Source organism: Kryptolebias marmoratus, linkage group LG20, assembly GCF_001649575.2.
Source record: "Kryptolebias marmoratus isolate JLee-2015 linkage group LG20, ASM164957v2, whole genome shotgun sequence".
Lineage (NCBI taxonomy): Eukaryota > Metazoa > Chordata > Actinopteri > Cyprinodontiformes > Rivulidae > Kryptolebias > Kryptolebias marmoratus.
In genome coordinates, this window is record NC_051449.1 from 7,648,611 (window position 1) to 7,662,790 (window position 14,180).

General features: G+C 41.3%; 2 protein-coding genes across 5 annotated transcripts; one reads left to right on the forward strand and one right to left on the reverse strand.

The window, feature by feature from the left end:
- The first annotated feature begins 2,015 nt into the window (after nucleotides 1-2,015).
- On the forward strand, nucleotides 2,016-9,309 carry eef1da (eukaryotic translation elongation factor 1 delta a (guanine nucleotide exchange protein)). 4 transcript variants are annotated; one of them, XM_017426004.3, is made up of 9 exons: nucleotides 2,052-2,145; nucleotides 3,793-4,404; nucleotides 5,112-5,235; nucleotides 6,414-6,479; nucleotides 7,209-7,290; nucleotides 7,453-7,547; nucleotides 7,689-7,892; nucleotides 8,096-8,290; nucleotides 9,203-9,309. In XM_017426004.3, exons 2-9 carry the CDS (start codon nucleotides 3,824-3,826, stop codon nucleotides 9,239-9,241), a joined length of 1,386 nt encoding a protein of 461 aa, XP_017281493.1. In that variant the 5' UTR covers nucleotides 2,052-2,145; nucleotides 3,793-3,823; the 3' UTR covers nucleotides 9,242-9,309. The 4 variants fall into 4 exon arrangements, with proteins under 4 accessions (XP_037837826.1, XP_017281493.1, XP_017281495.1 ...); XM_017426006.3 differs by having other exon boundaries at nucleotides 6,423-6,479; XM_017426007.3 differs by lacking the exon at nucleotides 6,414-6,479.
- Nucleotides 8,172-13,954, reverse strand: LOC108241677 (E3 ubiquitin/ISG15 ligase TRIM25). Its single transcript, XM_017426003.3, has 7 exons — nucleotides 13,324-13,954; nucleotides 11,738-11,824; nucleotides 11,418-11,651; nucleotides 10,249-10,408; nucleotides 10,117-10,167; nucleotides 9,975-10,034; nucleotides 8,172-9,902 (listed from the first exon to the last, which is right to left on the reverse strand). Exons 1-7 carry the CDS (start codon nucleotides 13,891-13,893, stop codon nucleotides 9,376-9,378), a joined length of 1,689 nt encoding a protein of 562 aa, XP_017281492.1. The 5' UTR covers nucleotides 13,894-13,954; the 3' UTR covers nucleotides 8,172-9,375.
- Between the last annotated feature and the right edge of the window lie 226 nt (nucleotides 13,955-14,180).

A 14,180-nucleotide genomic window follows, 5' to 3' on the forward strand; every position in this document is an offset into this window, starting at 1 on the left:
TAATCTTTGTCTTAGTTTTGAGACCTTTCTACTGTGAAAGGTTTCTGCTGGATTAAGTTCAAGTGTTGTATTTATAACCTCTCCTGGCTTCAATTAGCAAATATGAGGTTTTATTATAGGTATTCCAGCACATAAAACACAGAAATGTGAAGAAGGTCAATGGTGTCATGAAGATGATCTAAACAGGAAAAATGTGCCTAAAAGGCAGGATAATAAATAGATAAGGACAGAAATAGATGCAAAATAACCCTGTGTGCATTACTAGGAGAATAATAAAACAAAATTTAGAGTTTCAACTAAGACGATCGTCTCCCCAAGGCATTCAGCTTTCTCATCTTCTTTATGTTATCATAAAATTTATGTTTAATGCCTTGAGATGCTACATAGCATATCTTATGATTATAATTATAGGCTCATTAAAAATTAATTGCATAGAACTGAATATATCAGTGAAGTAAAAATCCACAAATATTATATAGAAGAAAATCAAGACAGTAAATGATGAGATTTTTGCTTGTGTAACTCTTATGATATAAGCATTTTTTCCCTTTATTGTTTGCATGCTCCCTGCGTTTTAAAAAAAAGTGTAATTTCTTTTTGATTTTCAGCGCCGAGCGTGCAGCAGCTTAAAAGGCAGCCGAGCGTGTTCAACTGCACAATGGCTTTTAAAACAGGAGGTGGTTTGTGCTGAGCGATTTACAAACGGGGTCAAACCACTCAGTTTCCAAATGTGAATGTAGATCAGAACAGTGCTAAAACCGTCATGCCTTTCCCTGCAGGATGCCTTACAAGAACAAGCAATGTAGGACTCGACCTTCATGCACCTTTTCTGGAGCCACTCAGTGATTAATTCACAGGAACACTTTGCTGCAGATGTTTAACAAGAGCTCCCTCTCAAATAGAGGAGAATAACTGTAATTACACTCAACAATTTTCAGATGTGAAACAGTTTCTCAGCAGAATAAACAACCCACTCTGTAAAGATTGGAATAATATGAGGACATCGGGTTTAACAAAAACATGTTAGGAACAATCTGGTTTATTTTCTGCAGGTGCTGTTGGTTTGCTCTGAAACATTATGGGCTTCAGTTAACAGGCAGGCTCACAGAAAGCTATTGTAATGGGCTAAAACGGCTGACATCTGGATATTTATCTGCTCAAGTTAACACACAAGTCTTAATTAAGTTCTTGATTTATTGACTGAGCGCTCACAAGGAAAATATAAGCTGACGCAACTGAAGTGACTGCTCAAATCAAACAGCTATTTTGCCACCAAGCAAAACCACCTCTGTCCACCACCTAAAAAATTTTCTTCAAGAGCCTTAATATGAAATTTAAAAACAAATGTGGCTTTAGAATTAAAACAAAAATACCATAAAAAGTTGATGTATGCTTGTATTTGTCCCTTTCTGAATAAATAAATATTTAATATTTATGTTGGTTGAAAATGTTGAAGTGCTGGCTCTGCTGACCCATAACTGTGTCCTGAGTCAGGTCTTGCAGTCAGACTGTATAAATGCTCTAAAAGCCCTGCTATGGGGAGGGCTAAATATGAATCAGATTCGGTTTGACAGCAGCTTTGTTTTAGCTCCACACAGGCACAACCACTGGAGCAGAAGATTTTTTTTTTATATACTTTTACATTTATATTTTTACTTTTACACTCGGGCATCTATTTTTGTAGATTTTAGACATCACAACAACCTATTTACACCTTTTATTTTAAATCAAAGTTGCCACAATAGGGCAAACTGGCAACCCTGTCTAAACGTCAAGTAGAAATCTGTCAGTAACCGTTAACTGCTGCGCCTGTTCCGCTGCATCATGGGAAATGAAGTTTTTTTCTACCAACACGGATCATACCATTCTAAAGGTACGTTTGTAGCTAAAATAATAACCCCTTATGTCGTAAAAAATAATAAATCTTGTGTTATTGGTTGTGTATGTGACTGTCTTGTTTGAATATTTAGCATGAATCGTAAAGAATTACTTACAAAGTGGAGAAATGTCTCGCACGTACCCCCCTCTGAAACGGAAGAATAGCGGCTGCCCGTTAATGCCAGTCCTCTTCTACCGTCGGATTACAGCTGTGGCAGCACGCAGTCCGACAGTCGCTGAGCCATAAAACGTCGAATAAAGCCAAAAGTAAGTGCAGTAAAGTTTAACTTTATGACTTGAAATATCCTGTAACGTGTATTGATTGTAAAACTCTCAAAGTTTTCCGACTTTTTGAGTGTCTTAGCGCCACGTGGCCAACTACGAGTAGGGCTGTCAAAAAAAAAAACTCCATCTAGAAGCAACAGATGTACAACATACTTTTTAATGTTGTTCTTGTTTCTTAATTTCTCCTTTTTGTTCTGTTACTGGTACTTAAATAAACCACCTGCTGCAGTTCACGGGGGTGCATTTGATCAACTTTAGTTTATGCTAACTTTTTATTTTCCTGTATGTTTGGTTCTTCGCTCCCATCTTTCTCCTCTCTGAAGGTGAGTTTTGAACCTGAAGCTGATTTTTAGCTGATGCTCGCATGTTATTTGGGTTTATAAGTTGCATAAGTTCAAACTCAGCTGCCAGTTTAATACAAATCACTGAAACTAGTGCAGTCTGGTGCAACAGGCCTGCATAAAAAAAGTCCACTTTTCTCACTTTTTAAGTTCTTAAAGTTGTTTCAGGAAGAATCCTTTTCAGATTTATGTGTAAAGTATGAATGGAAGACCTGTTTCAGCATGTTACTAAGAAACGTGGATGTTTTTAGGAGAACAATTATTTTTAATTATGTGTAAAATAAGCCCAGTATTTTTTTTTTAATTTTACTGTTTAACACAAGATATATTTTAAGCAGATTATTTACACTTTGCTTAAAATGGCTGGCATTTAACTGCTTTTATTAGACTTTATTCTAATTTAGAAGGTCAAACAAAGAGCAGATGCACAGCAACAACAAAACAAAAACCTGAAAAGTTGAATGTCTATTTTTTTTTTTTTTTTTTTTATCTTTGTTTGTTAGTTTTGGCTTATTGTTTCTAATAAATTGGTATCTGAGAGTGCATGTGCACTAACATGGCTTCACCCTTTTTTTTTCCATTTTATTCATAACATATATAGTGTTTGTTTGTGCTGTTGTTGTAGCATTTCCATTAGAATTGCTTTGAATTACATGATATTGAATTCCACAGTCCGGCAGCGTGCATTATCCTCCAACACGCCAAAACAAAGGTGAGCCACACGCTCCCTGCGGCACAGGTGGACGTTTAGGAGGAGACTTCTTGTCATTTTTAACACAATAACAGGGTTTCCTCATTACGTGTGTGAAAGGAACACCTGCCAAAAGCTGCAAAATATTTGTCCTGCTGAAACTGTTGGTTAACCATAAAAGAATAAATTGGAAATTAATTCAAAATGGAAACTGAGCGAGCGCGTTTAACCTTAATACTGACCAATTTATCTGTCATAGCTGGTTCCGTGTTCCAATTTTGGCCTTGCTTGTTCATTTGCTTTTTCAAAGTCCAGTCTCAAATTGATCCCTGATCCTTTTTTTGAGGATTTTTTTAATCATTGCCAAGTTTATTCTAGCACAGTTCATATTGAAATGTTCCTTCTGTTAAAGATAAAATGCTGTTAAAATCAGCTTTTTGATCAAACTGCATTGGCATCCCATTTCAGCTGTTTTTTTTTTTTTTAAAGCTTTCTGACGCTTCTAACAAGCATGATCCACTGTGATGCTAACTTCACCCTGAAATATCATTTCTAGCTTCTATCTTTTCTCTCCTTTTTTTAACTCCAACACCCAAGTCAGTAGAGAAGACGCCCCTTTAGTAAAGACATGGATCAAAATCCTCAGCAGAGAGAAGTCCCTCAGAACGCTGTCCCCATCGGGGCCTTCAGGCAGGGTAACGTTCCCTCTGTGGAGCGAGGAATCATCAGCGGAGACAACGTCCAGTTCGGGAGGCTGCGACGTCGTTCGCATTTGTCCCAGTCTGAGGGCTCCGGTGCTGAAGAGGAGCGCCTGGGCTCCTCTGTGGAGGCAAGTGGCTTCTATGGCCAAAGCCCCGTCCTCCAGGGCATGCAGGCAGAAGCCGTCTGGTACAACCGCAACATCTTCGAGCAGGCGGAGGGCAACTTCCAGCGGCGGCTCGCTTCTAACGGCAATGGACCTCTGTCGTCTCCACGGAGCCCAAACGCCAGAGGAGCTTTGACCTTTCACCCCAGGCGCAGCCAGGACCCACAGCAGGATCAGGGGCCGGCCGTCACCACTGTGAAGGCATCCGGCACCCCTCACCGTCAGTTAGGCAGAGGCCGAAACCGCACCTCCTCTGAAACTGAGCAGGGGAGCAAGGGCAGCAGGGGGGCACACCCGAGGAAGAGGGGCTTCTCTGAGACGGAAAACAGGCCGAGATGGGACAAGTATGACACCTCCCACACAGAGAATAAGAGCAACGTGGTGTGTGTTCAGCTTTTTTAACAACTGTGATTAGTTTGTTTCGTTATGTCTGCAGTATTATTTTTTTGCTTTTTAGGTTGTGCTAACTTCTGTTTAAACTTTAGGAATTGTTAGAAATCAGTTCAGGTTAAGTAGAATGTGTAAAAGTATTTAAAGTTCATCCTTATGATTTATTTGAGAATACTACATAAAAGTGGGTGTTTTTCTTTTACAGTGTTAGCAGGCAGCAACCAGCCCTTTGTGTCCATAATCCAGACTTTGCAGAGGAGGCAATTCTGTTTGTTTGAGCAACGTGTGGCTTTCTGCTTTAGTAACTTTTAGCAAATGAAAGGGGCCTGAAACATAAAGTTAATATATCTAGCATTAGTCATTACCTGTTTTAAATTATTCCAGTGTAAGCTTGTTGGTTTTATAAACAGCAGAAATTCGCTTTGATTTGATCTCTTCCCATTCCAGCAACAGGTCTGCCTGCGGCTGCGTGGTGCTGTAACCTTTTCGTGTGGCAAAGTCACAGCCAAGCATCTAATAAAGCCATGTTTTGTTGCCGATATCCTGTCACTGATTGTGCCGCTTGTAACAACTAAACCCTTGTCTTGACTATTGAGCAGGCAAGCTTTCAGATTAGCCGTGGACATTTTTTACAAACCGAGTCCTCTGCTTTTTTTCTCAGTACCAACATGAGTGGACTGCAGTGCCTTGCCTCAGAGAACATCTGGTTCGACAAATACCGCTACGATGAGGCGGAGAAGCACTTCTACGAGGGAGCCAACGGCCCCACCACTCACCAGCAACAGGTAGTGCTTTCACCCTAAATATCTGAAAACTAGTTGCTTTTTTTTGTGTGATAGGTGGACGGTTTTATGTGTTCCCAAGTCTATTTTCAGTGTTGGTGGCTGCACAGCTCTTCAGCCAGTGCCCTGTAGGTTTTGGCAATAGTTACATCACCGTCTGCCACAGTTCTCAGCAGCCTGGAGCAGCTGTCTGCATGTTAGTTAAAGCTCTCGATTTAGAAGTGGCTTGTTGTAGTGAGAAGGGTCAGGTGATTCAGCAGCTGCCTCGGCTCGTCACGTCATCTGAGACTGCAGCTGCAGGTCTGAGTTACTGCACAGACCTGCGAGGAAATCAGAGAGAGAAATCCGTTTTATCACAAATTACAAAAGGCTGCATGCCGCCACACCCGTGAGGTTTTATATTGTCAGTTTTGTTTTGTCCTTTTTAATTTAGAAAACAAAATGTCATCAGAAACAATTTTTATCAGTAGCCGTAAAAGTTATAATTGTAGCAATTCAGCTTTTTTTTAATTCACAAACGTACTGCTCAGGTATTTTGGTTGTCATTTAATCTCTTTTTTAAAAAAATAAAGTTTTTTATTTTAATATAGAATCCAGTGAGCAAAAACCATTGTGCTAGTTGTTGACAATTTTGCAGCCTTATTACTTAAAGGTGTTATCAGCGACAGACTGCTCAGGAAACACAAACATGAGAATAAGGACTGATAACCTGACTCTAAACAGGAGAATTCAGATGTCAAAACTGGATTTCCTGATTTTTGTACAGTAAATGCACCAGTTACTGTTTGTCATTCTTTGAGATTACACACAGTTTTTGGTGAAATAGGTTTAAACAGTTTGGTTTATTTCAAATAGAATATTTTTAGAGCCTGATTTAAAACAAACTTTAAAGAGTCAAAATTTTGTTTAGGTCAGCGTTTCTAACCCCATAGCTGGCTTTGGCTATTCAAGAAGATCCATATGATAATTCACAGTAAGATTCTCGGTTTCTATAATCAAACAGTGCAATAAAACAAGTTCTGTAAAGCAGAATGACCTGATTGATTCAGTTTAGTAACATTTTACTCCTGATTTAATGTCATATGTTTAGTAGTCCTAAATTAGCTGAAACTGTTCAGTTTTCCTGTAGAAAATGCAGCGTCTGGTTTGTGTGTGTGTTTATTTGACCTTGTACATCACTGGGGGGGCAGGTGAAAACAGCCCAGCAGCCAGCCAAAGGGCGCCAGCAGAAACGGCAGCACAGAACTGTAAGTTTGTCCACGTTCGGCTTTGCTACGCACATCTGGGAATGCTGCTGCCTGATGTCGAGTGTGTTGCTGTTACTGCAGCGTTGTGGTGCATCTTCCTCTTCTCACAGCAAGATGATCTGATCAGTTTAAGATGCTTAAGAATCTTGTAGGTGTCCTGGCTTAAGGATCATCTGATTGATTTAAATTAAAAAAACAAAGGATCAAGTCCTGCTATGTGTAGAAGTAGGCCCGTCATGCATATTGTGCATGAGTGAAAGTGAATTCAAGTGTTCATTTTTGAGGACAAGTGTATAATAAAGCACTGCATGTGTGTGAAAAAGCATGGAAAGCACTTTGTAGAAACAAACTGGAGTTTGGAAAAGAGGCAGTGTGTGCCGTTTAAGAAAAAAACACCACTGCTGCTTTTCTTTTCTAAACTTGAAGACTCCCTGAATCAAAATCTGATGGCTCACTGGCATTTTAAGCAGTTTTTTTTTCTGAAATACGGCTTTGAAAGCTGCATGCTGACATTGTTTGAAAAATGTTCTGTATTTTGGAGGGAACGTTTTTGGTGTGTCCAAACCATTGGGACAGAACTTCAGCCTGCATGAATGTTTGTTGTTGTTGTTTTTAAACATTTTCTGTGCTTGCTTCCTGTCTCCAGATGTAAAATGGATCTGAACTTGGATGTTACTTTTCAGACCTGCCGTATAACTTTCACTAATCAGGTTGTTTCTCTTCCCTCAGTCCTCCTCGCACTCAGGAGGAGACCAGGAGCTGGTGGCACGCATGAAGAGCCTGGAGCTGGAGAACCAGACCCTGCACAAAGGTTGGTTGGTTTTATTTTTAAACGGCATCTAATCTTTTGCATACTCGGGTTTCAGTCACCCAATAATTAACCACCTACCAATAAGGTGTTTCTCAGGTTGTCCACTTGGAGGTGCAGCTCTTTGCCTGGGTTTAATGGTGGAATGCTTTGTTTGAATATTAGTGGTGGAGGAGATGAGGGCAGCCCTGCAGAAGTTGGAGTCCAGAGTGGTTGTCCTGGAGAAGTCCCCTGCACCAGCAGCTGTCCCATGTGCTAAGGTAAATAATGAAAGTAAATGGTGGTTCTCATTTCTCTGCTTTACACAGAGTAAAGCCTTTCACTGTGATGATGGAAATTTGTAAACGACATTTTAATAATGAAAAGGTTTTGTCATTTTCCTAACTCTTTTTAACAACTAGGCTGCACCAGTCCAGGCAGCTCCAGTCAAACAGGTGAAGGTGGAAAATGGTGGTGATGACGACGACATAGACTTGTTTGGCAGTGATGATGAAGATGAAGAAGCGGAGCGCCTCAAGCAGGAGCGTCTGGAAGCCTACGCAGCCAAAAAGGCCAAGAAACCTGCCGTCATCGCAAAGTCATCCATCCTGTTGGATGTCAAACCTGTATGTACATTTCTGAACTCTGCCTCGTTGGTTTGGTTGGGATAGAAATTTACTCATTGAGAATTAGAAATGAACACTAAAGGTCTTATGTCTTCTTTGTTGAACCTGATTGTGAATGTGTCTAAAAGAGAGGCTGTAAACACCAACAACCAGTGTTCTGAGAGAGATTTTTTTGATCTTTCCTCCCTCCTTTTTCTCCTTAGTGGGATGATGAGACGGATATGGCGAAGCTGGAGGAGTGCGTGCGCTCGGTGCAGATGGACGGGCTCCTGTGGGGAGCTTCAAAGCTGGTTCCAGTCGGTTATGGCATCAAGAAGCTGCAGATCAACTGTGTGGTCGAGGATGATAAAGTTGGCACAGATATCCTGGAGGAAGAAATCACCAAGTTTGAAGACCATGTAGGTTACATTTACCTAACTATTTATATTCACATTGGATTTTTATTTCCTTCTGGATCTCAAAATGTTTTGTTTTTTTTTAAATTACCTGCTCCACTTCAGTTTTGCCTCCCTCCCTTTACTTAAAAACCTGAATAGAATTTCATGTGGCGGACGAAGAATAGCAGTAATTGGCAACAAAAAAGGCGTCAGTACAATAACACGCACTATTTTAACCCGGTTACTGTAAATCTGTTTACCTGCAAACAGTGTGAGAGCAGTGACTCGTGAGCCATCTCAAGACTGAAATCTGTTATTGATTTAAATACTAAGCTCTTCTTGGTTAGTTTAAAACTTAGCTTTACTTCTGTTACACTGCGCCTTAATTTCTAAACGTGGCAGTGAAGCTAAAATGACCTTTTATAGACGTTGAGAAGAAGTTATTTAGACAGAAACAACTGAGCTAACAGATACATTCTCCAGAGGTGATATTAAAGGCCTAGCAGTCCTTAAATGAATGCATATCGCCCACAGTCTGACTTTAGATCTTATGAGAAGGGATAGTTGTAACCATTTTGGTTAAACATAAATGGCTTTACTTCAAATGCTAAAGTTGATTTTTTTGAATTGAGTTGTAGCTGTACAGCCAAAGATTACTTTCTGAAAACAACGTTTTGGGCGAAACTGTTGCTCAATGCATAGTTCTGAGTATGACATCAAGCTACAGGTATGCCAAATTCTAGGTTGATCATTGGCTAGACTCCAAAAGTTAATGAGTTGTTGCACATTCAGTTTCCTGAGAGTCTAACGGTCAAAAGTCCTTTAGCATGCTTAAAATGAGTCTTTATTATTTAAACTATTGCCTTTTTACATAAAACAAGTCTAACTTCCAGTTAAAAACAAAAGTTAACATGTTTGTTTCTTCTTCTGCAGGTCCAGAGTGTTGATGTTGCTGCCTTCAACAAGATCTAAACCTGGTTTACCAAAGTCCTGCTGCTACTCCTAACCTGTGTGGTTATTAAAAAGCTGACTTGTGAGCACAAACTTGTCTTAGTTTCATTACATTTGGTAATCTACTCTTAAAAGCAGCACACTTGGTTTCACAATTAAAGGGAGCACAGCTTTAAGGTGGAGCCCAACCCCACCCAAAAGCCCGGGTACACAGGCTGGGTGAATGTACTTCTCTCTTTATGAAGCAGAGTCATTGAATTAGAAACATTGTAGAAAGATAAGGTTCCACCCCTGAAATCCAGAAACACTCCTATCCTGCTGCTGCAGGGGGCAGCGATGCTCACGCTCTCCTTGTTGTGCTGAAACGAGCAGACCTTATTGGCGCAGTCCAGGCTCCAGGATTTGGAGTTGTGTCCCAGCTTGCAGTCACTCCCTCCTCCAATCCTGTTCATGTTCTTGTAGCATAAGCCGATGGAGACCCCGCCGTTTCCGGCCCACTCCACCTCCCAGTAGCACCGGCCCGCCATCCCGGCCCGGCACAGAACCTGGGCCCAGCTGGTGAAGCGGTCCGGGTGGTCGGGGTATGGCTGCGGCTCCGAGCGGGTTGTCACCGCTCTCCGCCCGTCAGAGAAGCTTAGGTAGGAGTTGGCCGTGTTTGGGTCCAGAGTTAAATCGTTGTAATCTGGAGGAGAGGGAGAGTATTCTTGCTTCATGACGGGTTTATAACAAAACAAAATGTAAAAACTGTACTCACATTGTAGAAAATCAGCTCGGGTCTTCGGTTCACTGTTGTATGGGATGTCCATGTCTTTAGCTGTTAGTTTTGGAAAAGACAAATCAGTTACTCTTTCCTCTGTTTTAGCTGGCTGAAAAGAGCTACTGAAACTCCTAAATACCTTTAGTTTTATCAGCAGTATTCAGATTGCTGCTTTCCTTCAGTGAGTTCACTAAAAATACAAAACAAGCAAATCATATTTACAGTTAAAAACTAAACAATCTGCAGAAACCAGCTGTTACAGGAGAAGTACCTTTATCTGAGACTCTGCTGAAATCTTTGCTGAGTGTTTCATCCAGGCTCCCCTTCAGTTCAGCCAGGCCGTCCCTCGTGGTTTTATACATCAGGTACGTCAGAGCGTCTGTGTTTGGCATCTCCACCGTCTTCGAAGGGAAATGAAGAGACTTGCTCTTCTGCAGAGACGGGCGGCACAACCAGATCATCACCGCAAACAAAATAGGCAGCCCATTTACCTGAATCTATTATGGATGTATAAAATTAAATAACTCAAACGAGTGTTTTGGGTGGAAATGTTAAACTGGAAGGACACAAAGGAATATCTGGAGCAGAATTAAGATATAAAAAAGGTTAAAATTCTGATGAAGTCCATGTTTCACTGAGCTGCTGATGCCACCAAATGTGCCTCAAAGTATATATATATATTTATAATTATCTTAAAGCTACATGAGTTAGAAAAGACTCAAGCACAGTAAACTGCATTTTTCTTTAGTGACCCTTACAAGTTAATTCTAGATATTAGGGGAGGGTATTTACTATTAGTCTTTTCAAAGACGTTCTAGATTTTGAGATGTTTCAGATGTCACCACCAGCTCAGTCTTCTGGGTAAGAGCAGGGTTTAAAAATATATAATTTTGTGAACAGTTTAGATTTACAGAAGTTCTGCTGCCTTATCTTTAAACTTCTGATCGTTTTTCCAGAAGAGTAAGTCCAAACTTTTTTTTTTTTTGCAATTGCATTATCAACTTCCTTCAATTTAACTTTAGAAAGGATTGAACTAAATACAAAATGCATTACTCAACCAATACAGTTCACTTATAGGATTTAAATATTGTGAAAAGAGTCTAAATTCTGAGTTTTTAATTATAGAAGCCAAAACAATGACAATTAAATATTTAAATTTTGTCCATAAAAGCAACTATTTTATTGTTGGCCTTAAAAACAAAGCAGCTCAGGGTTTTTGAAGATAATTTATGATGGAAAAATTTCAGTTTGTATGCTTGTTGGGATAACAGTTTATATATTTTTTAAACCTTAATAGCTGAAGAAACATCCCAGAAATAGTCCCATTCCTATGGTCTGCTTTGCCAGATGAGTTATTTTCGCCTACAGGTTAGAGGCAGGAATAGAAGTGCATTCCCCCACAGGCCTTTTTCTGTTAGAGCTTTAATTTGCTTCTCATACCTGGAGGAAGTGGATGTTGTCCTCCGTGTGAGACAGCCTCTCCAGCTCAGCCTCGGTCCTCCTGAGCTCCGCCATCTCCTTCTGGACCATCTCCAGCACCTCCTCGGCCTGACCGACCACCACCCTCTCCTGGACCCTGAGCTTCTCCTTCACCTCGCTGCTATGCTTCTCGATGAGTCGGATCAACTTGGAGAAGAGCCTCTCGCTCTCCTCCGCCACGGCCTCCGTGGAGTGCTGCGAAGGTCACAGTTCACCACTTCAGTCTCGGGGGAAGTGCGTACGGCGGCACGTTAAAAGCTCTGTGGAGGAGACGCGCTCACCTTGATGTATTTGATGACGTATCTCAGCTCCTTCTCGGTGTCTCTCAGTTTCTGCACCGACTTCAAAGAGGTTTCCTTGAGTTTTTTCTGCAGGAACACAACACATGAGCGTCACTCGGGGCAGGCTCTCCTGCTGCTCAGTGGAATAATTTTCCTTCAAGGTTTGCTTTCAGAGAGGAACGTTTTGATTTCACAGTCTAAGAATTGGATTACACAGGAAAGCCTTTGGTCTATCAGCCACAATAACATCTGAGCACAAAATAAGCCTGCAGGACTTTTCCACCTTCTCTGTGTTCAATTTTTTAACTGAGCTGTAGGAAAAAAGCATCCTGTACCTCAAACATAATACATATTTAGCCCCCATTGTGCCTCACCTCAAATTACAGAAACCAATGACATTAGAAATGAGTCACTAAAAGGTTTTATTTACAGGCATCAGATTTTAGAAGGTGTAACGTGGAGTTTTATTATTGCATACACAGCGTATGTTTAGACAGTCTGCGTTTATTAAACAATGGCTCGTGCTTCCTTTATTTAACTATAATTAGAATGAAGTCTGGTAAATGTTCCTAGAAACCTTTTGGTTACCAACTAATCCAATTTGCATCACCTTTCCTTCAGGAAAACGTAGCTCCCAAACCTGAAGTCAGCCTTTAAAGACGTCACATTCATAATGACTCAGCCTCTCTCAGAGAGCAGCGAGTATTCATTTAGTGACTTTAGACATTAGGAATTATCACGTGTGTCAAAGTCAGTAACAGCCACCTAGGCAGAAATTTAACATATAAGTTAAAAGAGTGCTTGTAGCTACTTTTAAATGCGCTCATTTGTCAAAAAGAATTAAAACTTAAAAAGGCAGGGGACAAGTTTTCATTTGTGGCCCACTGAAAGAATCATGCAAAAGCTTTTTTTCAAAATGGCCCTTTAGTTTGCCTTTGTTTTTGTTCAGCGGCTCTGCTGTGTAATGCAACACCTACAAGGGGAAAAAAATAAAGGTGTTGCAGTTTCAGTTTAGTGTATCTTTCTCTTTTTTTTTTTTATAAAGCATTGAAACTATTGTTGTTGAGTTTGTCCTGAGGGGGGCAAAAATAATTGGAGAGTTTGGGTATAAAGAAAGAAAAACTAATCCAAATCATCACAGCTACACACACACAGGAAACAAGGTGATCAGCTGTTAGGAAAGCTGACGTCACTGCATGAAGTTATTCCTACCAACTGGATGAAAACTTCTGACTTATTCTCGACATTTTAAACTAAATTGTTCCTTTAAAGATGTTTCAAAAAAGGTACTAAAAGTCTCAGCATGAGGATATCGGTTTATATTCTGAAAGTACATCTAGACCCAGTGGCCACTGTGTTAAAAGGACAATATGTCTTAAATTTAAAATAAGATTTCTCAAATCTGTAAAGTAAAGTGTTATCGTAGTTGAGAACATAAAAACTGTGGAGTGACCCTTTAATTCAAACACTTAATTTTGCATAAACACTGACATAAAAACTGTTAAACGTTTTATGGCACAAATAAACCGTGGAGTGCTTTCATTAGGTTTGAGCTCTAGGAAAGATTTCCTCGAGTTCGGACTCACCTGTTGAGTGGCCCTCTCGTCCACCACGGGGGCCGTGTCGTGGCCCCTGTGCCTCTCTTTAACACACTGGGAGCACACGCACTGCTGGTCTGTGTGGCAGTACAGCCGCAGCAACTTGTTGTGCTGCTGGCACAGCTTCTCCCGCAGCTCGTCCGAGGCCGGGATCAGCTTGTGGGCCTTCCTGTGAAAGCGCTCTTCGTGGGCTTTCAGGTGAGCCGCGCAGTAAGACTCCAAGCACGAGAGGCAGGATTTCACAGCTCTGCCCTTTCTCCCCTTGCAAGCGCTGCATTTCACACCCTCCGGCTTGGCGGCTTGAACTCCAGTTTTCAGAAACTTTTCCACCACTTCAGCCAGGACCGTGTTTCGGCTCAGCAGAGGTCTCGGGTTGAACACCTGCCTGCACTGAGGGCAGCTGTACTGGTCCTTCTGCTTGGCCGTGCTCCAGTAGTCTTCGATGCAGTCCAGACAGTAGCTGTGCCCACAGGGGATAGTAACGGGGTCCCGCAACACCTCCAGGCACACCGAACAACAGAACTGGTCCTGCTCTATAGAGATAGTCGCAGCTGCCATTGCCTAAACTCTGGACTAAAGCAGGAAAAGAACAGAGCTGGGTGTAGCTCACAGGTGTGCTAATAACGGCCTCTCAGGTTTCACCTGTTCCAACCTGGAACCTCCAATCACAGCCGGCAAACCAAAAGTAGGCAGTCCCAGACAAACTGAGCAAAGATCCACCTCCTTTTGCTCACACACCAGGTGAGCTCCCCCGCAGGTGCGCTGACCTTCACATGTAATCTTAGACTCGATGTTTTACAGTGAAACACGGCGTGGTGTTTGTGTGTGAAGTCTGCTCCTGACGT

Bases quoted from the DNA above. Each gene is read 5' to 3' on its own strand.
- eef1da (XM_017426004.3), top strand. From the start codon at position 3,824: ATGGATCAAAATCCTCAGCAGAGAGAAGTCCCTCAGAACGCTGTCCCC. The intron at 5,236-6,413 runs GTAGTGCTTTCA...TGTACATCACTG, and splicing joins CCACCACTCACCAGCAACAG to GGGGGGCAGGTGAAAACAGC. The intron at 6,480-7,208 runs GTAAGTTTGTCC...CTCTTCCCTCAG, and splicing joins AGAAACGGCAGCACAGAACT to TCCTCCTCGCACTCAGGAGG.
- LOC108241677 (XM_017426003.3), bottom strand. From the start codon at position 13,893: ATGGCAGCTGCGACTATCTCTATAGAGCAGGACCAGTTCTGTTGTTCG. The intron at 10,409-11,417 runs GTATGAGAAGCA...CCGTCTCTGCAG, and splicing joins ACAACATCCACTTCCTCCAG to AAGAGCAAGTCTCTTCATTT. The intron at 9,903-9,974 runs GTGAGTACAGTT...CCTCTCCTCCAG, and splicing joins CCGAGCTGATTTTCTACAAT to ATTACAACGATTTAACTCTG.